Below are 23,151 nucleotides of genomic sequence, written 5' to 3' on the forward strand. Positions count from 1 at the left end.
ATGATAAGTCATCAAAAGTGTGTATATAGTTAGTGTGAAGAAACGAATCAGAGACTAGTAGTAATCACAAAGGAATGGCTTTTCTAAGAGGGAAAGAACACTGCACAGGAATAGAACACAGAACACATGGAGAATCCCAAGTGAAAGCATCCAAGGTAAATGGAAGGCTTTGGAAATCCTTTACAAAGATGTAATTGCTTTAGCCTGTCAAATCTGAATACGTTGATTTCCATCTTTTTCAAGTCTCTTATAATATATTTGTTGCTACTCTAAAACCATTCGATATTAAACATCAGTAGAGGGACCTTTACTGATGGCAAATATTCCATATGTCTCATACAATAATTCTTTGGTTCACCATAGTCGATGAAGATCAAATTAAAAAGTTGCAACACTGAAGGCTACACTTTCAAATATGAGGCTAAAATGAAATTTCATCCAAATATATAAATGTCAAATCAGCTTGCAGACACATAAACCAGATGTCTGTCTGCTAGCATGTGTGTATACCCTCACAAGGGTTTGTTTTAATTGTTCTGAATGTTTCATTTCAAGTTGTCCAGGCAGGGCTAAGCTAGAAAGCTATTTTTAATTGTTGACTTTTAATAGAAGACCCCTCTAAGTTCTCTAAGTTGGAAATACTGCATCAAATAATGTATAATGCAGAGAAATTAGGATCTGAATCTCTTTTAAGCATTAAAAGAAAGAATTAAGTACAGTGCAGTTTGGATCACTGTGTTACAAAATGAATCAGTAACTATAATTAAACAATAAGCCTTCCTCAATAGATTTATTCCATTTGGCTTCCTCTGGATAACCAACAATAAAAAGAATCTTCCAAAAAACACAGGTCTGATCATGTTGTTCCTCCAGTTAAAAACTTTCAAAGGTCTCTCTTGTCTTTAGAAACAGCAAATTTTTAGTGTGGCTTTTGGAGCCAACTTCAATCTGGCAATCTCATAGAGCAGAACAGAGGTTTTTCTAGCATTTTCAAGAATGAGGACCCTTTTCAACTTCAGAATTGCTCACAGACTATATACCACCCAGCATGATCAGAGCAAAACTTTCAGTATTTATCAGTTGAATAATGCACAATTATGAAGTGAGTAATGTCTTTAAATTATTCTATCAATTTTTATAACATCTATATATATTTGAAAATAATATGTATAATTATTTATTGTCTACAAAAACTTCTGAAAGCAACATACCTTTGAAGGCCTTTGTACTGCCTTTGTGGCTCATGGTTGAGGAATCATTCCTATGGTGAAAAGAACAAGGAATTTCCTGGGACTATATGTATTTTTACTGTTATAGCTCCATTGCCTACACGATGCTTGCAGAAAGAGCACACTCAATATTTACTTGCTAAAAGAATGAATAACGTAAGAACAAGTTTCTAGTCTTAGTTACCAGGCTTTTGGGCTTTGTCTTAGTTGCTTCCTTAGGTGAACTGGCTCCTTGAGGTAGCCACAAGACTCCTTACCTCAGCTCCTTTAAGTCTCTGCTTAAATGCCACCACCTTAATGAGGCAAACCCCTAGGTGAGATACTCAATGCCCCCTAACTTACTCCGCTTAGTTTTTTTCCCTAGCATTTATCAGTTTCTATCATTCTTTAACTTACTATAGAATTTTCTCTTGTATTATTTTTACTATCTCCCACGGACTAGAAGGCAGCTGCACAAGTGCAGAGATTTTCTGTGATTTGCTCACGGGTGCATTCCAAACTTCTCAAACAATGCCTGGCAATGTAAACTTTTTTTAAATGATTAAATCTTTGATAAATCATGCCATCTTGTTGATTCTGATCCTTCACCTACAAAAAAAGGGAGGAAATCTCTCCAGTTTACAGAGTGGTTTGAAGATCAAGGAATGTGATCTAATCACTGTTCTGAAATCTATGTAATTAAACTTGTAATTCTTCCACGTTGGATGGTGCCAGTAAGAGGATGAGAGGAGAGAGGCTTCCCCTCTCACCTAGAGGCCAAGAAACCTCCTCAGTCAGATACAGTTCAATTCATGAACCTGAGCTTATTCATTTCATTGACTTGGCTGATAGCTGTGACTATAAAGATGGCCTACATGTTTTAATTACAAATTATAAGCCATCTTGCTTCAACTAGGAATGTTTTTGAGATTCAACTTTGCTGCTGTATCAGTAGATTTAGTCTTTAACTTTTATGGTTAAGTTTCTAATCATCTTGAATTTATTTTCTGTCAGGTTGAAGGTGGAGGTTGAAGTTCAATGTTTTCTGATAACCATCTCCAATTGTTCTAGAATAATTTGTCAAAAAGGTTTTCCTTTTTCGAGCAAATCACCTTGACACTGTTGTCAAAAATTAGTTGACTATATACATGTGGGTCAGTTTCTAGACTTTCTGTTTTGTTCAATTCCTCTATCTTTCCTATACCAATGCCACATAGTCTCGATTCAACAGTCTTCCAAGTCTTTACATTAGTTGGTGTGAGCCATCCAATTTTGTTATCATTTTAAAAAGTAATTACAGCTATTCTAGCCCCTTTGCATTTCTACATAAATTTGAGAATCAGTTTGTCATTTTTCAAAAATAAATGCTGTTGCTATTTTGATTGGGATTGCACTGAATTATAGCTTAATTGGTAGAAAACTGTCACCTTGTCAATCCATAAACAAAATATGTATCTCCATTTCTTTAAGTATTATTTAATGTCTCTCTGTGGTACCTTGTAGTTTTAAGAATAAGGTCTTGAACTTTTTCTAAGTTTATACACTAAGTCTTTTATGTTTTATCATGCTACTGTGATATTGCTCATTTTTTAACTTTAGTTTCCAATTTTTTTCTAGAACATGAAAATAAAATTAATTTTTCTGTATTGACTTTATATTTAAGGAAACTTAGTATTCCTCCAAAGTTAGTTAAGCATGGGACATTTTCATGAAATACTTATTAAAAACTTGTGGAATTAATATTCTGTATATCACAATGTAGAAAAAGTTGCTTTACTACTAAGGTAAATTTGCTTCAATAAACAACTTTCATAATTTGTGATTCACTAATGCTCTCAACTTCAGAGTTCCCCATAGATTTAAAAACATATACTTTAAGATAATCCCACTATATTTTAAGTTGCTGCTCATATAAGTTGAGAAAGAAACTGAATAAATGCTCTAGTATAAATGCCATAAATATAAGAGAGGTTAAATATCAATCCTGTTTTTAAAAAAAAGTCTACCATAACTCAGTGAAGCAGTACTGCTTTCGCAGAATCAGGACAAAAATCCCTCAAAGCACAACTCCTCTGTGCTTATCCCCTTGTATGTGAATAGGGCCAACTCATTTAGCATTGTTTCTTCACTTATGCGGGATTCCCTCCCCCAGCTATTTTCTTAAATTTGAAACTCTCCTGACCTCTTCACCACCAACATTCTCCTTCTCCAGTCAAATAGCAGTGAATCTGATTTTTTACGCATTGTGGCTAATCAGCTGATTTCACTAAAACTGAAGTATACCTATGGTAAAAATTTACCAAGTAATTTACATCTTAATGATAGAATTAAACACCTGTTCATCAAAAAAAAAGTCATTAGCAAGCAAATGGGGAGCTAGAATGACAGAAGGGGACAAAGAGGCGTCTAAATCATTAGGATTCCTCTGTTAGCCCCAGAGGAAACCTAATGTAGGCCTTTCAAGCTATGTTGTGGGCAGAGGGGAGTGTGAACCCAGGTTTTTATTTTCCAGACACAACACTATTGTCCTACAAGGACAGAGACACACAATACAGGGGCCTCCTACAATGGATGAGACAGAGCAGTTTGATCTCTAGCTCCTTCTAGAACATGGAGCCTACTCTATCTAAGTAGAAGTCTTCATTGGAGGGCTTCTCTTCATAGACCACTCCTACTCTGCCCCCAAAGAGATTTTATGCACACACACTTTCGTTAGCATTTATTTCCCAAGTCTCAAGCTTCTTTGTCAATGCCTATTTACATCACTGTGCCTCTTAACCTTTCCCTAAAACCGATTACAAGGCTTCCAACAAAGTGCCATGTCATGGAGCTATAATCTCTGTCAACACAAAGATAAGTAAATGTTGTATCAGGAAAGAGAACAATCTATGGAAAATATTTCTCTACCCAGAACAATCTAGGTGACAAAGAAAACTAATTTTGGATTTACCATATTTGTTTTATTTTGCTATATTGTTCGTTTGGTTTTTTTTTAAATCAATTGAGTTGCATGAGTACAAGGTACACTTTTTCTTAAGGGTCAAGATAAAGAGTTACTGAAGACAAAGACGACCAGATTGAGCAGTAGTCAGCAGTCTGATCTATCTTAATACTCTGTAACTTGTACAAACCTTTGAAATTATGCTCTGTGAGTTTAATATCTTTGTTTTCTTTTCAGTGGTTCTTTTGGTGGGGGGGCAGTTAACATACCTAAAGAATATGACATATTTTCCAGGGATGTTCTTGGGGAGGTAGCATCTGGGAAACAGTGGGGTGAAAGATTGGAGAGGAGATTTTTATAGTTTGAAACAACTCCCCAGGTCATTCTGATAGGTTCCTGCACCACCACCATTATTACCCAACCCCCACAAAGAATCATGGAGGCAAATTTAAAAAAAAAAGGCATGAAAAACACTATTTACAATGTTCTTTATAATATACAATTAGGAGGCCAACCCAAAACAAAGTAAGCTACACAATGATCCCTAGAAGCAAAGATAATTAAGATAAGCAGATAATTAAGGTGAGCACTATTAGACAAGCAATGTTCTGACTCCCTTGTTCTCTCTGGAATGTATCCCACCAAGCCGATTCTGGCAGTGAAACAGAGCACTTGTCTACAAACTACTGTTCCCGGAACCAAGTGTCTCCATAGAGAGCTCACTTTTTCAACAGTGTTAATTTTTAAACTGACTTAAGCTTTTACTCTGCTTCTCTGCAAAATTAAAACTATTTTTCTAATACAGTCCCACCTGCAGCTAATGAAGGTAGCTCAGGCCAGGAAATAACCTCTCTGGGTCTTGATGATGCCACAGCCAGTGTGAGATCCAATTGCACTCAGATGGGCACTTTCCAGAAGAGCAGAGAAGGGCTTCAGCCTCTCACTTCTAAAATGAGGAACAAGCCCTTGGAAGTCCTCATCTTCACTCTGGCCAGGATCTAGGATCTGAGTACCTGAACTGGTCAAGCAGTTTTATTATCTTCCTCTCCATCTGTGGGGCCAGGCTGTGGGTGCTCCATTACAAAAAGTCTCTTCCCCTTGACATGACTTCTCAGGAAACATTTTCAGGCTCTGCTCTCCAAGGCCCCTCTCACCCCTGCACATCCATTCTTGCCACTCCATGGGAACATACCATTTGCTTCAGCTCCATTTCTCGCTCTTCACTCCTCTGTAAGAACTGATGATAAAGACTGGTTCTGGGTTTCCGAGCACACTCAGGCCAGGATTCCTTTGCTTCCTCTCTGCTCTACATCCCGTAGTCAAGGAAAGACTCTGCCAACCTCCATGTCCAGTATATGCCATCCTCAAACAGCACAGGAGAGAAGACTGCATCATGAAATAATCCTAAAACGAATGTAAACTGATTTGATTTTTCGGATAAACTGAAAGTCCACTAAGTGTTAATAATGTAACACAGCTTCCATTTTAGATTGTGTGCGTTTTTTTTTCTTTTTTTTTTAAATTTAAACAGCTCTTCTACTAAAGCCTCATTGAGCAGGAGAGCATCGTGATGCATTTGAGTTCCTAATCCAGCTCAGCCACTTACTTATTATCTGACAGTCTGGGCAGTTACTTTAGTTTCTGGGCCTGGGATTCTTCAACAGTATACGGTGGAGCTGTTAACACCCAGATCACAGGACTATTCTGAAGTTTCAATGAGCGTGTATATGAAAGTGGCTGGAAAACTGTGCTCAAAAAATGCTACTCTTCTTCTAATTCTCTATGAATGGCTAATCTTAACAAACGCCCTTCATTTAGCAGCTTCACTCAGCTAAGCATGGGCAGAAGAAGAAAGTAAGATATACTATCAGAGTTAGCAGGGTATCTTAAGCTGAGAGAAGAAACACTGTAGATACTGACACCGAGTGTATGCAAGAGAAATGGAGTGGTGTTTTCTAAATAATGTGGCTGACTAAACTTCAAAGAATTCCAGAACTCAGTCATACTCCACAAAAAAAGCCATCTTCATTGATCAGGTGAGAAGATCCTTCACATCAAACTTTCTAGTCACACAAAAGTAGCCATCACTGTTTCTTTTTCCCGGAGTAGTAAAGATAGCAAATACCTACATTACTCCTACAGTTTCACTACTGTTTCCATAGTAATCTTGACCTTAAACAGACAGCCAGCCAGTTATTTCTCCAGCAAAAATGGCTTTATTCAGGATCAGCAAAGAATTGCAATTTAGGGTCTGTAACCATGAAGTCATGTGCAAGTCCTACAACAGAAAGGCAGGAGAAACTCTTTTATACAGGAGAAGCGGTATTTGGGAGGGTTTTTGTAAACAAAGAGTCCATTGCAGGAATTGAGAGTTCAAGGTGCACTGGCTGTTCGTCGGCTGAGTTACGACAGTCTCTCACTGGCTGAACTTCCTGCAGGTCAAGAAGCGGTAGTCTCGCTTCTTCCTGTTGGGTTCTGCTATCCACATAGGCATCAGAGCGCTCCCTTTTGGCCTCCCGACTCCAATTTAATGAGGTTTCTGTTTATTAATTTGACAGTAATATGTCTCCTTATACTCTAATGACGTATATTATTTTAATATACAAAATGTGCAAACCCTGTTGATCACTCAAATGCTGACAAGCATGTTTTAGGGAAACACAACAGACACTTTGTTCATCTGACAACAGAGTTGAGAAAATTCTCTTTTTAAAAAAGGCAAAACCTACCCAAACCTAGGTCAAACAGAATTTTTCTAAGTCAAATATGATCAGTGTGACACACCTTCATCATGAACACACCACTGTGAATCTGAAGAAAGCTTGAGGTCACAGAAGTGAAAACCTAGTTATGAAACTAAATCACACACCTGGGAAGGACAGATGCTACTGTTAGGGGTGGGGATGGGGTTGATGGCGGCATGCTGATAGCAGCCTTTCCACAGTGTACCATTGTTATGGCTTAAATTTAAAACCATGTGAATTTACATTCTCTCAAAAAACTTAAATAAAAAAAGGAAAACATTTGTAACCCTTAGCATTGCCTCATGCAAAATAACCTGAAGTTTCAATTCAGGAAAGCGTACCTCCTTTATTCCTTTAAATTCAAATTAATAATATTTTATTTTCTATTGAAAAATTAAATTTTTTCAGTTGAATTTTATATAACATAAAGTAATGAGAACTGCAGAACTCTCAGCACATAAATACTCTGCCCAAACTTCTGCACTAAGAGATGACAAAACTCTAGCACGGCTTCTAGCAGACTAAGGCCTCGGCCCTAGGATGACCCCAGAAACCCCCACCCACTAAAATGCCTCCCTGAGAGGGGCCAGTCCCATGGCATAGTGGTTAAGTTTAGCTCTCTCCGCTTTGGTGGCCCAGGTTCAATTCCCAGGTGCAGACCTACACCACTCACCAGCAGCCATCCACATACAAAATACAGGAAGACTGGCACAGACACTGGCTCAGGGACAATCTTCCTCAGCAGAAAAAAAAAAAGAAGAAAAGAAAAAAAGCCTGCCTGAGAAAACTTAACACTGCCAGTAGAGCTTACTGTTTGTTCTAGCCAATACCAGAGGATAGGCCCCTGACCTTCCTTTAGAGAATTTACTAAAAAGGGCTTACAATTGTGAGTCCTTTCTCTGCCCTTTGAGATATATATGCATCTCCTACAACTCAGGAGTGTCTTTCTCAAGGACCTGAACAGCATTTCTTGGACATATAATCATCAGGAAGGATAGAGCCTCAGTCTCCCAGACTCTGGGAAAACAGAACATCATAACCTCAATAATTGCCCACTAGCAGACACAGCTGGCCTAATCACATTTATATTGACTAAGTCTTTAAAATGTATAAAGAATATGTCTTTGGACCCTAATTTTTAAAATTGAAACGAGAATCATAGCACAAAATTTTCCAAATAAGATGGATTAGAAGAAAAGAATTAAAATTTGATGCCCTTAAGTCTTCTAACAATTCTATAAAAACACACAGCAATTTAATAGGATTCTAAGTTCTAACTCTGTAGAATGAGCTCAGAAAAACAAAGAAAACATTAACTCTGCAAACACAAACTAAAATTGCTTTTATATTACCATTAAAATAAAATTCTCTTGAAGCACATTTTCATGTAGAATTTGTGCGTTTCCTGAGTACATGCTCAAAGCAGAAATTATTATTTTTTTAAACTTCAGTTAAGATTTTTCTCTCACTTGATGAAATATTTTCTGCACTGACTAGAGAATTCAGTATGGCAGATTCATTAACAGTGCTTCTAGTTTCCAGCTTTTGTTAATTTCACGGGTCCAAGTCAATCAGACATTCCACCCTAATTTGTTCCAAAAGTGTAACCTTAAAATCTGTAAACTTCCAAAAGAAATGCCTTCCCTCAATGGACATCATTATTTTTCAACAAATAGATAAATTTCTACCACCTCACATGAGTTCTTATGCAAAAAGCAAACAGACTATGCCTAAATACTAAGTGACATATTCTTCATCATGACAGTGCTTCAAATTCATGCCTCAGCATAACTATACATTATTAAGTATTATGGATATTGAAAAGCACTCTCATACTAGAAATTGGAAATGTTAATCTACAAGCCTCAAATCTATATAGTATTTTTAAAAATTTGGTTTTTTTACATCAAAAGCAGTATTGAAGGGCACAGCAGTTAAGTTCATATGTTCTCCTTCAGCAGCCGGCAGTACGCCAGTTTGGATCCCAGGTGCAGACCTACACACCACTTGTCAAGCCATGCTGTGGCAGGCATCCCACATATGAAGTAGAGGAAGGTGGGCACGGATGTTAGCTCAGGGCCAATCTTCCTCAGCAAAAAGAGGAAGATTGGTGGCAGATATTAGCTCAAAGCTAATCTTCCTCAAAAAAAAAAAAAGCAGTATTGAATCACAGTAATAGCTACATTTACAATGAACATCCAGAAATACTAAAAATATGACCCAAATTAAATATTTTTTGCATGACATTCACATTCCTACAAATTCAAAATACTTAGGAAGTTCTAGAATGATTTAAGGCATGGAGATTCAATTAAAAATGCCAGTTGCGGCCTAATCTGATTTCTAGACACCATATAATTAACCAAGCTTCAGCCACCTTAGTGCAAACTTAACCGCTGCGCCACCGGGCCAGCCCCTACCTTACGGTTTTTTAAGATGTCTTATAAGTCAATAAAATTTTTTGCAAAAAATTTTGCAGAAAGTAAAATCACAGGGCTTTTTTCAAAATGTAAATATCATGTACATTTAGATGCCTAATATTGTGAAAGATTAATAAATTGGCATATTGTCAATTCTCTTAAGCAACAAAGCAGGTACCTAACAGACAATGAAAGAGCAGACAGCAATGTGATGAGAAAGCATACAGAAACCTGAAATAGAAACATCTAGTACACAGATATCAAAAACTGTTATTGCTTAACAGTTCACCAGCGAAAGGATAATGAACTCTTCCAATCTGAAAGGAACTTTTTCTTGTTTTTTAACTTCTGCTTTAATTTTTTTCCAAACATTTTTCTCTGAATATTTTTGAGCTATGTCTAAAAATGAAGATAAATCATTTCAACACACATATAAATAATTAAGAATTCAAATTCATTGCAAGGTAAATGGATTAAGATAATTATTATAGATCCTATAAACTCAAAGAAGAAAAGATTGAGGGAGCACATATAAACATCCCATTTAATATATTTCTATTTAATAAAACATAGCATTCAAGGTTTCTAACAGCTTGATGCTCTTCTGTTGAAGTAAAATATATTAGTATGTTGATTCTACATGCAAAATTTTTCTGGATTCTGATATATCACTCTATCAAGTTAAGAAATTTTACTTCTACCCCCAGTTTGCTTAGAGTTTATTATGACTGAGTGATAAATTCTATCACATGTTTTGCTCCAAATATTGAGATATTCCTTTTCTTCTTTAGTTTGAATATATGAAGTTTAGTGAGTTTAATAATAAACTATCTCTGAATCCCAAGGATAAGCCAATTGGCACTTATGTTTATAAAGGATACAGCCTACCATTTGGAATTTATTAACTTTTACCTCTCAATAAATTCAACTCATAATAACAAAAAGTTTAACAACTTTTCTGTTAATATTTTGCATACTTTCAGGAATAATATAATGCAGCATAAACAGAAACCTTCAGAATGGTACAATATTTTAAACAAGAAAGGTAAAAATACCACTAATATCTATGATGTTCCAATAATACTTGCAAGTATATGTTCATTTTTGCACATTACATATTAGTCAATCAACAAATAGTTATTAAGGGCCTACTCTGTACCAGACACCATACTGGGTACTAGAAATAAATCAATGACCTAAACCAAAACACACAAAACCTGGCTTCTTAGGGTTCATATTTTAGATGAGGGAGATGGACAATAAGAACACATAAGTAAAAAACAATACACACCAGATTGTTAAATTGCTAGGGAGAAAAAGTACGAAGGTTGTTTGGGATTACTGGAGTGGCGGAGGGCAGAGTCAATACACATTCAATACAAATTACATTTGGAAAGAAACCAATATGATAAAGGAAACCAAAGCTAAGCATTATAAGTATACGTATATGAAAGCTAAGTATAAATATATGAAAGCTCTAATTTTGTTTTTATCTGAAAAAGAATTATGGTAAGGCTGACAGATATGGTAGAACAGCAGTTCTCAATCCATTTCCTTCCACTGCCACAAAAATAAGGAATGGTGTTCAGGGTGTGACCCATCTTCCTCTCCTGGATCATTATGGAGTGAAAATGAGACAAATAGGTATTACTATTATTGTGCTACTCTTACTGAAGTAAATCTTTTCCAAACTTTGGAACTATTTTTAACAACATATAATTTACAATGCATTTCACAAGTGGTTAAAAATAACTGTGGTTGGCAATATTTCAAGAAGAGTCTGTCTAGCTGAGCTTTAAAGTGCTCTAAAAATCTGATATTCTATGCTTAATTAGTAAACTAGCAACCAAATTATATCATGTGGTCACAAATATTTAGTGTCTTTATCTTACACATTTACTAAAGCAGAAAAATGCCCAAATAATAAGTTGCCTTAGTTTTGGCTGTTATAATAAATCACCATAGGCTGGCTAACATTTAATCAACAGATATTTACTTCTCACAGTTGGAGGCTGGGAAGTCCAAGATCAAGATGCAGGCAGATCAAGTATCTGATGAGAGCCTGCTTCCCGGCTTGCAGACTGCTGTCTTCTTGTTCACATGGCAGAGGATATGGGCATTAATCCCATTCATGAAGTTCCACCCTCATGACCTGATTATCTCCCAAGGGCCTCACCTCCTAATACCATTACATTGGGGGTTAGGATTTCAACATATGAATTTGGGGGAGACACAAGCATTCAGGTCTTAACATAAACAGATAATAATTTATTGTTTGGGTCCGTCCAGCATCTGTGCCCCATACTATGGGGAATGCTACCACAATTTTCTTTTGGCAATGCACCCAATCGTTATACTCATCCATGCAGTTTGGGTGAGCTGACCTGGCTCCAGAGGTGGGCATATTAACTAGGCCTGGCTAATAATATGGGCCACAGTAATTGAATCAGAAAATGTAGGCGCTTTACAAGCAAGCTTAACGAGAGAGAACCAGGACTTTCAGTGAAAATATTGGGATAGAAACACTCTCGCTCCACTGAGTTTACTAAACTAATTGAATATAAACTTGGAGCAGCTGGTGGTTATGTTTGATTCTATTTAGAAAACTGCATGAGAATAAAGGACTAAGTTATTGGGTGTAGGTAGGGGTGGAGTACAGACAGACCAGAGGGAAAGAGACAAAAAGCCTAAAGCCATAATCACAGATCTTTCAGTTATATTGTTAAATCGATTGGTGTTATGTTTCTGACATTTGCAATTAAAATTCCCAACTGATGAACCAATTAGTTCACCAATTGGCTTAAAAATCCATTCTGCCATGATTTTCCTCCAGTCAATTTAGTTGAAACTGACATAAATGCTGCATTTTTTTAAGGTTTTGAAATGGTCATAAAATTCTGCTCAGGAAGCATAACACTGAAATCTGTACATTAACATAAAGCTACATAAAGATTTATACATATTTAGTAACAGATAAGTTTCAGAGGCAAAAAAAATCACTATTTTCAAAATTTCAAGGTAACTGGATGAAATTTATAGACAAAATTAAAATTCACGCTTCTATGTTATGTAACAAACTGTGGCAAGTATATTTCCTAGCTCACTAAAAATTATCAAACTATTGACCTAAGTTATAATTTTGCAATTTACAAACATTACATAGTCAATTACAAACATTACATTTTCCTTTGTTTTTCCCTTCTTATTCTCCCCAAAGCCTCCTAGTACATAATTGTATGTTCTATTTGTAGGTCCTTCTGGTTCCTTTTTAAAATAAAATTTTTAATGAATTTGGTATTTTGGCCAAAAAGTTCTACGCTTCTCATCTAAAATATCATAAATATTAGAAAAATACATAAAATTTGAATTGAGGCAACGATGAATCTGGGTCAAATTATTATCCAAATAATATAAACCAATTAAAACTCTGAGCAGGCTATAAATTAGCAGTAATTTGGCCACCATATCTAAGACAAACTGGATATTTGATGAGACAATTAAGAGAATTCTAAAATTTCCATTTAAGTTTAGCACTTAAAGTTAAATGAAAGGTCACGGAGAGAAAAATTCTCTTCTTTCATAAGCCTTGTTAAAGTCAGGGACTCTATAACAATAGATGCTAATCTGGTAATTTGTGTAACTTTTCTAAGATTTTTGAAAAGTCTTGGCAGCCTTTCAGAATTTTTCTGATTATTTTTCTTTACTGTATATTTTAGTCAGTCAGAAGTTCCTTATTCACAAAGGCCTAGACAAGTGGCTCTCTGCTATTCTGTCTTAGCACACATGCTTTCTTGTTACGCAAAGTCCCAAAGATGTATCAGCTGAAAAGATCTGTAATCTCAAGGGCAATATACAGCGACCTAGAAGGTAGAGGCTTCTACAGAACCAGCCACGCTGGCAGCAGAGGGCAAAATAACTATTCCTCATTTTTTATTTTCATGAATTTACTACAAGGGTCACGTTTGCTATTGCTTAGCTAACCTCTGGGAAACACACACCTGTGGAATAATTAAGCTCTAAAAATCAAAAGTTTTGCAGGTGTTTTTTGAAGGAAGATTAGCCCTGAGCTGAGATCTGCCACCAATCCTCCTCTTTTCGCTGAGGAAGACTGGCCCTGCGCTAACATCCATGCCCGTCTTCCTCTACTTTATATGTGGGATGCCTGCCACAGCATGGCTTGACAAGCAGTGCACAGGTCGGCACTGGGGATCCAAACCAGCGAACCCTGAGCCCTGAAGCAGAATGTGCAAATTTAACCACTGGGCCACTGGGCCGGCCCAAAAGTTTTGCATTTTTAATACCCAATTAACCTGATGTAGTTCCTTCAACGAAACTGCACCCTGAGGTCAGAGGTCAAGTTTCAGCCATCATTTGACTTCCTTAAGATGCCTTGCAAAGGACTTTGCACATACTTAAAACAAAAATAAAACAAAACAAAACTTGTCTTTCTTTCCAAGACCTTAAAGCAATCAGCAAAAATTTGAGGCAAGGTAGGAAGCATTCACTTGTGAGTCACTTGACCTGAGAAAGTCTATTTGTGAAGAAAACCCACGTTCTGGTGATGTTGCTGGCAAAGTAGTTCTCTAGTTTATGGGAAAAAAGGAAACCACAAAATAGGAGGCACAACTCACAAAATATGAATGAGGTTTTTAAAAATCATATCGGCCAGGTCATTCATTGGAAATTATGAAGCCCCTCCCCAATTATGTTTATATAGTTCTTCAACTGGTAATTTTTAGGCTAGATACAATGCCTTCACTATGTTACCACACAAAATTGGGGTTCTCTTGCTCAATGTGCATTAAAAAAAAAAGCTAATTATTACAGCATCAGCCTTTGGAAAAGAAATCAGCTGTATTCTGTAAGATTGATCTGCAGGGAGATGAGGGCACATGCCCTCAGATCTGTCTCCCCAATTCAGGATTTAGGGTGAGGCAAAGAGACTAAGAGAACAGGAAATGATGGCAGGACAGGTTTTGATCTGTGGACTTCCAGCATTTACGGTAAGGTTCTAAACATTTGTGCTAAGGTGAGGAAGGAATTTTAACACTGGATCTTTCTAAATGATGACCTCTTGCTTCTGATAAGAGTCCGACTTTTAAGGTGTGGTCATGTCCTAATCCTTTGGTTCTGTGGGGAGGAGAATCTTTGGTTCCACGGTCATCTCAGATCAAGATTTCTTCTTCTGTGCATGCTCTGGCTATGTGACCTTGCAAATTTTCTGAACGAATTTCTTAATCACTCTGTTGATAAGAGATGAAGTCAGTTTGAACTGACTCTAAATGGGCCCACGGTTACAATTACTGAAATTGCTATCAAGGTTCAGAAAGATTTGTCATCGCATGTTTTATTCTTTGCTCTATGATCAGCATATTTTGGAAAAATTATGTAACATCTTCATCTAAAAAATTAGATTCAGGGATCATGCCTATTCTCTCCACAGGCCAGAACTGAGAATTCAGCAACTAGATTTTTAGCAATTTCTTATTTGGATTTTTAGCCTATTTTTTCTCACAAGGGTCAGAAAAAATACTAGTAAGTCTGTGCTAATGCTGGGGTTTCTTAAAAAGAGAGAGACCACCCTCTCTGAAGAGCCTAAATCCTTTAATTGCACCAAAACATCTTAAATATGAAGTCAGAAATTTAATAAAGGAATAAGAGGATTAAGTCAGTGAAGAATACGGCACAATTATCTTCAACTTTAGTATTATATTTAGCAAAACTTAGTCCTATTTAAAATTCAAAGCTAAACATATCAAATCAGAATCAAAAACATTTACCCAGTAGACAAGCAAAAACTAACCTGACTTTTCACTAGAAAGGAGCTAGAAATATACAGTATAATGTAGATGCATTATAAAACCATAAATGCATACATTCATACATTAAATAAAAGAATTTTGTATGTAGCTCGGTTATTTGGTAGTTAGTACCTTTTCACAACAGCATATGCTCACTAGAGATCAAAATGTTGGTTTTTCTTACCTTTATAGTAAGAACAGAGCAAAAGTTGGCTCAAATTTACAAACTGGATGTAAGGACATATAGGCGGTATACAGGTTAGTTTAATGGTCCCTATTTTAATACATTCCACATTGCCTCAATTTCAGCTTGCAAGCCTATGAACAAAAATTAAGCTTCCTGTCTTTAAATACTTCTAATGAAAGTCTTTCTAGTAAACAACAACAAAAAAGTAAAGCATGTCCAATAGTAAACAATAATTTCTAGTGTTCCTAAACCTGTCTTTTAAAAAATGTGTCCCCATAGCAGGTCTGTGACCTAGTTATAAAATTCATTATGATTTAAAAGCTTTTAGGGGCCGGCCTCATGGCCAAGTGGTTAAGTTCGTGCGCTCTGCTTCAGCAGCTGGGGGTTTTGCTGGTTCGAATCCTGGGCACAGACACGGCACTGCTCGTCGAGCCATGCTGGGTCAGCTTCCCACATGCCACAACTAGGACCCACAACTAAAAATACACAACTATGTACCAGGGGGCTTTGGGAGAAAAAGGAAAAATAAAATCTTTAAAAGCTTTTAGGCCACAAATACACACTGAGAATCATTTTTAAAAAGGAAATAGAATAAAAGTGCAAAAGATTAATACATACAATTTTAGTCAAAAAAAAGTGCCAAATTATCTGTGGTACTCTTTGAGCACTATTTCCTTACATTCTTCCTGATACGGAGTTTCAGAATATAGTGATTAGAAACATACAAAATATAAACAGTGACCGAAGCATAATAGTAATCATGAATGGTATCTTTGTTAAACATCTGTTTTTTCTGTCCATTAAAATCCAGATTCTAAAAGAGATACTGTAGATATGTTTGTTATTAAACCAACTCATTTCCTAAGAGCATTAGTGTAAATTGCCATTATGCATTCAGTAAAAGGAAGCTGAAGCTTAATTAAAATATATTTCCTTACCAGTTGTCAAAGGTGAGTAATGAGATGGATGGAAAACTAATAAAACCCACCATTTTCTATACACAAATCTATATGCCAAACATTACTCATATCTCCTTGATTCTCAATGGAGAAGTTCCCTCTATATTTCCACTGTGATCATAATCAGAAATGCTGATAGGATTCTCAGAGATGGTAAACCCATGTTCTAATTTTACAAACTATTATCCTTTCTAAATACTGACTGTTTGGGGCAGAAAATAAAGAATTCACATATGACCAACTTTCATTCCTGGAAAATGGTCCTTAGATAGTCCCTCATTTGGGAAATGTTACCCTTAATGTGAATGATGTGGAATATCTAACAGTCAAGAGGCTCCAATATTTCAAAGTGTTCAGACTCACTGCCATTGCCTTAGAATGTCAAATCTTAAAATAACTTTTTAGACTTCACATTTCTCCCATCTAGGTTCACTTCCCACTCGCCTTGATGTTTTCAAGTCCTCCAGCATGCACGTGATGTTCTCTACCTGATTCAGTTAAACACCGCAATTTTAGAGTTCTTTGTACAGCTGCTTCTGCAGTTTAGATAATTAGTGTTCCATAAAATGAAAATAAACAGAGAAAGATTATCTCCCTCCCTCTAATGTTATTTAAGGAAAGTCTACATAAAACTGCTGCAAGTAGTATATATACAACACATTTTATTTCAAAGGGCTGAAATAATGCCATATTAATTAGGAAACTTTCCATTTTCCAGAGACTAATTATCCAGTTTGTTCTTTCAGTCTATTTGTCACACCTGTTTTTTCTATCTCATTAGTAAAAATATCAGAAATTGGAAACACTGAAATTGAACACTGAAGTTAAATCCTATTTTCAACTTTTCATTGATATTAGTAATATAGCAAGAGTTTTACTGGGGGAACAGTTTATAGGAAATCAGATGACTCCCAACCAAGTTTCTCAGAGTGTTTTCTCTAAGTTCAAAAATCATGTCTTCCCTCAAGATTACCAACAGAATTCCAGTCGTCAGATTCATTGGCTTCTTTTTATCTCCAGTCCTTTTGACCCTCTACAGCAATTCTGTTTTCTGGAAACTCTTTCCAAAGCCTCTGAGAGACAACACTTCTCGGTTTTACGCTCTTAATGTAATGGGTCTCAACTTCCCCAAATGCAACACCACCATTTTATAACAATTATTTTGCAATTCTAGCTTCACTAAACTGAAATGAAATAATATAGCTTATCTATAAATATATGCCTCCTAATGTGTTTGAGATGGATCTGACCTAAATCAAGCTCTTTACAATGGCACAGATAACATAAAAATAAGTTTCCATTTCTTTGGCTGTCCACCTCCCTGCTATACCATCTCCAGCTGTTACTACTCTATTCAGATGTCAAGACAAAAATAATATGTGTGTGCATGTGTAATCATATGTACACGTACATGCATATAATCTGTGTGTGTTTCACATTTAAACATTTCTAGTCCTATTTAAGTTACAAATCCCTTAATTTGCATGGGGTGAGTAGCAAGAATAATTCTTTGCCTACAATATTAGCACTCTGGTATTATTGTGGTGGGCAGCATCTGATATGGTTCCTAATGATCACTATCTCCTGGTTCACGCCCTCATGTAATGATCTTCCCTGAGGATAGGTAGAACCTAGTAATTTTCTTCCAATGAATAGAACGCAATAAAAGTGATGGGCTGTCACTTGGTGATTATGTTACAGAAGCCTATGACTTCTGTCTTGGTTCTCTCTCTTGATTGCTGTGATGCTGTAAGATGCTTTATGGACAGGCCCCCATGGCAAGGAACAGAGGAAGGCCTTCAACCACGAGCTCGTGAAGAACTGAGGCTTCAGTGCAACAGCCCCCAGAGGAAGCGAATCCTTCCAACAGCCAGCTAAATGAGCTAGGAACAGATCATTCCCAAAGGAGCCGTGACAAACTGTAGCCTTGAGAAAGACCCAGAGCCAGAGAACCCACAGAGACTGTGAGATAAGAAATGCTGTTGTTTAAGCCACTAAATTTTTGGGTAATTTGTTATGCAGTAATAGCTAACTAATACATTGTTCAGAGGAATTAGTTTATTAATTTTCCATGGCCATTTTCACTCATAAATTTGCTTTTTTTCAAAAAAAATTAAGAGGAGATCTGTAGCAGAAGTTTACATCTAATATTCCATTTCATTGAGGTATATCTAAGTATAATAGCTTACCGCCACTCTATGAGTCTGCCAAGTAAGCTAACCAAACTCCCTAAAAACTGTTTTGCTTTTCAAACTTACACAATTTTGAAGAGACATTATCTTTTATGACCTTCATATTTTCCCAAAGAATGACTAAGTCTAAACAATGAAAGTCAAAACAATATTGAAAGTAAAAAATATTTAGTCTCATAAACATTCCCACATCAAAAAAGCCTGATTACTCTGACCAGGGTATTATGGGTTTCTGTAAACAGATTTGGTGCAGCATGTTCGGTGTGCATGCCATATGATTCAGTGCCATGGAAAGTACTGTGTGTTTAGTAAATAATTCCCAGTCAAATTCCAAGTAATTGCTCATTTGCAGGAAGTAGAGTTTTAATTCTAACCTCTCCCAAGATTATCACTGGGAAAAAAAAATTTCTGTGTTCTGCCATTTGATAACATACACCTACGTGTTCTCCAAAGGATCACGCACACTTGAAGGATGACTCATATGTCTAGAGAACATACAGCAAACGGGGTGCATTTGAGAGGGAAAGATTGGTGTCAATTGTATCCTACAAATTCCCGTCCTTTGGCACAAAGGTATCCTAGAGCAGTTGGACCTATTTCTACAGTTCTTACAGTTTAATCATGAATTTACCTGAGGTAATTACAAAGAGATTCATCGTCAAGAATGCTTTCTGGATGTCCTCTACTGTACAGACAAAACCTTGCAAACCCAGACAAAAGAGAAGGACAATAGTATTTAACTCATCAAGCAGAAAGATCTGGTTTGTACTTTGTGACAGAGGATGAATTTACACAGCTTTATCTAATTTAGCGTTGTTGCTAAACAACTTCCTTTCACCATTCCATATCCTATTTTGGAGGTTTATAGAAGGATTCTCATAAATCTTTTACAAATAATGATTTTTTAAAAAACAAAAAATTACAGAACCGCTTTGATAACTTTCTTCCTTTTTATATGCCTTCCAGAGCTGTAGTTGCAGGAAAAGCAGCATTGAAGAGCAGCGGGAAGGCAACAGAGCTCCTCCGCTTCACCCTCGGACCTCTCCAGGGCTTGGTTTTTGTAACTCCACTAATTGGTGAAGTCCTTTCCAATGGCCCCATCCTGTGAAAATACTAAGACAAACATTGCTTTCAAAAGTCCTATTTCCCCCTCTATCAAACCCAGTGGAATGACAGCTCAAAAGAGAAAAAAGGAGACAGAGAAAATGGATAAACTAAAATGGTACATACTCCCTGTCAAGCTAATATGTTTAATATTTTACCTTTCTCTGATGGATGCTAATTCACTCCCTGTTATGGACTGAATGTTTGTACTCTCCCCAAATTCACATGTTCATATGTTGAAATCCTAACCCGTAAATGTGATGGTATTAGGAAGTGAGGCCTTTGGTTAGTGATGAGGTCATGAGAGTGGAGCCCTCGTCAATAGGACTGGTGCTCTTATTAAGAGACCCTAGAGGGGCTGGCCCCGTGGCCGAGTGCTTAGGTTTGCACGCTCCACTGCAGGTGGCCGAGTGTTTCGTGGGTTCCAATCCTGGGCGTGGACATGGCACTGCTCATCAAACCACGCTGAGGCAGTGTCCCACATGCCACAACTAGAAGGAGCCACAACTAAAAATACACAGCTATGTACCAGGGGACTTTGGGGAGAAAAAAGGAAAAAATAAAATCTAAAAAAAAGAAAAAAAAAAAAAAAAAAAAAAGAGACCCTAGAGAGGGCTTACCCTCTCCCTGCCTGTGAGGATACAAAGAGGAAATGGCAGTCTGCAATCTGGAAGAGGGCCTCCACCAGAACTCGACCATGCTGGCACCCTGATCTCAGACTTCCAGCCCCCAGAACTATTAGAATTAAATTTCTGCTGTTTATAAGCCACTCGGTCTATGCTATTCTGTTAGAACAGCAGAACAAACTAAGACATCCCCCTTGTTGTCTTCTGTTTCACTAAGGTGCCTGAAAAAAAGAAGAGTTCCTTCTCTGAACTATTTAATGAATAATTTCTTAATGAAATAATAGTACAGGTGATGTTTATGGTCACATAGGGAGAGGAAAGAAAACCCAGGCTCAGTTCCAAAATGTCCATGTGTCAGAGTGAGCGATGCCCAATGGTGTCACCTGACACAGCCTATACACCTCCTGTGTCTCCATCCTCTCATCCAACAGAGTCTTTAAAACGGAAGTTCAGACTTCTGCATTTTACGAATGGAGAATCCAGGGCCTAGAAAACTTCAGTCACTTCATCAAGATCATATAGCTAGTTTTTCAATTAGAGGGGAAGATACTAATTCAGTGCAAAAGAAATCAGTTATAATAGTTTTGGGAAACTCTTAAACCATGAACCTGTGTGCTCTGTCTCTAAAGCCCTGAGTATATAAAACACACAGATTAAATTAAAAATTGCTACAGGACTTTAGAAATTTTATTTTCATAGAAGTTCATGCGCAAAACTTTATTCAAAATGTACACCTGCAAATATTTGCATTAAAAAACAAAGTCATGGGGCCAGCCTGGTGGTATAGTGGTTAAGTTCACACGCTCCACTTTAGCGGTAGGGGATTCACAGGTTTGGACCATGGGAGTGGACCTAGCACCGTTCATCAAGCCACGCTGTGGCAGCATCCCACATAAAACAGAGGAAGATTGGCACAGGTGTTAGCTCAGCAACAATCCTCCTCAAGCAAAAAAAAAAAGAAGAAGAAGAAGAAAGAGGAAGATTGGCAACAGATGTTAGCTCAGGGCCAATCTTCCTCACCAAAAAAATAAAACAAAACCAAAGTCATCATAAAAATATTTTAGACTTCAACAAAATTAAGACTGCAAGCTAAGTCTTTGGCATGAATAATTCACGCAAGAAATATCAAGTCTCTATAAATTCACTGCTACATCATCAGATATAGATTTTTTCAAATAATTAGAACATGTTCTCCAAACATAAAATTTTATATCATGAACCTCAATGATGACTTGCATAACAAAGTTGGATTAACAGGATGAATGAATAGTAATATTTTATCCCATAGACTTATTTAAAATGTTTTAAAAGAGACTAAGAATCTTTATATAAACTATAAAACCTAATTTTAATTATTCATAGTTATGTTTATATTGTTATTTTAGAAAGAAGGCTAGGACTTGATTTAAATTTATTCAACAAATTGTGAAGGTAAACTTTATGCTGCATTTCTAGCATAGAGTATAAATTTCAAATCTTTCCTAATTTTTTTTTTTAAAGATTTTTTTTTCCTTTTTCTCCCCAAAGCCCCCCGGTACATAGTTCTATATTCTTAGTTGTGGGTCCTTCTAGTTGTGGCATGTGGGACGTTGCCTCAGCATGGTTTGATGAGCAGTGCCATGTCCGCGTCCAGGATTCGAACTGACGAAACCCTGGGCTGCCTGCAGCAGAGCGCGTGAACTTAACCGCTCGGCCACGGGGCCAGCCCCTCAAATCTTTACTAATTTACTTACAACATGAGGAACTGAGTGCCAGATGATAAAGTAAGAAAACTTTATACTATATATAAATGGTCAAGCCAGTCACAGGATGCGTAAATCTAAGTTTAAGCTACCCAAAAACAGCTTATTTTAAATCATTAATTTTTTGAGGCCACTAGAATATATTAAAGTCAATTTTGAAAAAAAAGTTAGGGCCAGCCCCATGGCCGAGTGGTTAAGTTCATGCACTCCACTTCGGTGGCCCAGGGTTCTGCTGGTTCAGATCCTGGGCGCGGACATGGCACTGCTAGCCAGGCCACATTGAGACACGTTCCACATGCCACAACTAGAAGGACCCACAAGTAAAAATATACAACTATGTGCTGGGCGGATTTGGGGAGGAAAAAGAAGCAGAAAAAAAAAAGAAGATTGGCAATAGTTGTTAGCTCAGATGCCAATCTTTAAAAAAAAGGTTAATTAGTGCTCTACTACATTGATATAGCTAAGGAACTAGCATATTCAACAATTAAGCAAATTATATCTCTATGATTAGAAAATATGAATACATATGGAGCAGATCTAGAGTTCAGCAAAGCATTTGTTAAAGTTTCTTATATCATTAAAGAAAATATCGAGAAATTCAATTGAAATATTACACAATTAGATGCATTTGTCACTGATTAAATTATCAAAGAATTATCAGTAATCAATCACTGACAACACTGTAGAACATTTATAGTTACAAAGAAGGGATCAATCTTTTGCCTTTTCCAAATCAATTTTTCCCTAAAGGTGTACACAAAATATAGACAATATCTAATTTGTAAATTAAATGAAGAAAGAACCTATAGCTAATTAATCCTATGCTACATTCTGGATCGAAAAAAATAATGTCAGACTGAAACAATAGAATAAAACTAATAAGTTTAAATTTACCAAATACAGAAAGCCCTATACACACGTGTAAAAGAACTCTATACAAACACAAACAGAGTCATAACAACATAATGTGTTTAAAAAGAAAAAGGCTTAAGTAATTCTGTTTAACTATAAACATCACACATGTCAACACTGTGAAGGTGTGGCCAAAAAATCAAGACCATCTGCATGGTCAGAAATATATATATAACAAAGCAAGCCTTCTTTAAGCCAGAAGGAACACATGTATGGCACCAATATTGAAGTCAATTGAATACATGCTCTCTTCCAAGGAGGGGCTATCCACCAACTGAAAATCTATCCAGGGAAAAAGCACTTGATATTGTGTCT

At 36.6% G+C, this 23,151-nt stretch overlaps 1 protein-coding gene across 10 annotated transcripts in view; it reads right to left on the reverse strand.

Annotated features, from left to right (window-relative positions):
* CRPPA (CDP-L-ribitol pyrophosphorylase A) overlaps positions 1–23,151 on the reverse strand; it is a 283,342-nt gene that overhangs the window by 95,840 nt on the left and 164,351 nt on the right. For 2 of the 10 annotated variants that reach the window (XR_006889770.1, XR_006889773.1), the window contains exons 10-11: positions 5,342–5,553; positions 1,212–1,261 (exon numbers count right to left, since the gene is read on the reverse strand). The exons of 4 other annotated variants lie outside the window; for them this stretch is intronic. Coding sequence is in view for 4 of the 6 variants with exons in the window: in XM_046669714.1 (XP_046525670.1) it covers positions 5,350–5,553 (204 nt within the window). In the remaining 2 variants the exon portion in view is untranslated. Of the gene's footprint in view, positions 1–1,211; positions 1,262–5,341; positions 5,554–5,975; positions 6,428–23,151 lie in introns of those variants that run through there. 4 more of the 10 variants (XM_046669721.1, XM_046669714.1, XM_046669719.1 and 1 more) reach the window with 4 other exon arrangements.

The sequence above is a fragment of the Equus quagga genome, chromosome 8 (assembly GCF_021613505.1).
Source record: "Equus quagga isolate Etosha38 chromosome 8, UCLA_HA_Equagga_1.0, whole genome shotgun sequence".
In the NCBI taxonomy this organism is placed as follows: domain Eukaryota; kingdom Metazoa; phylum Chordata; class Mammalia; order Perissodactyla; family Equidae; genus Equus; species Equus quagga.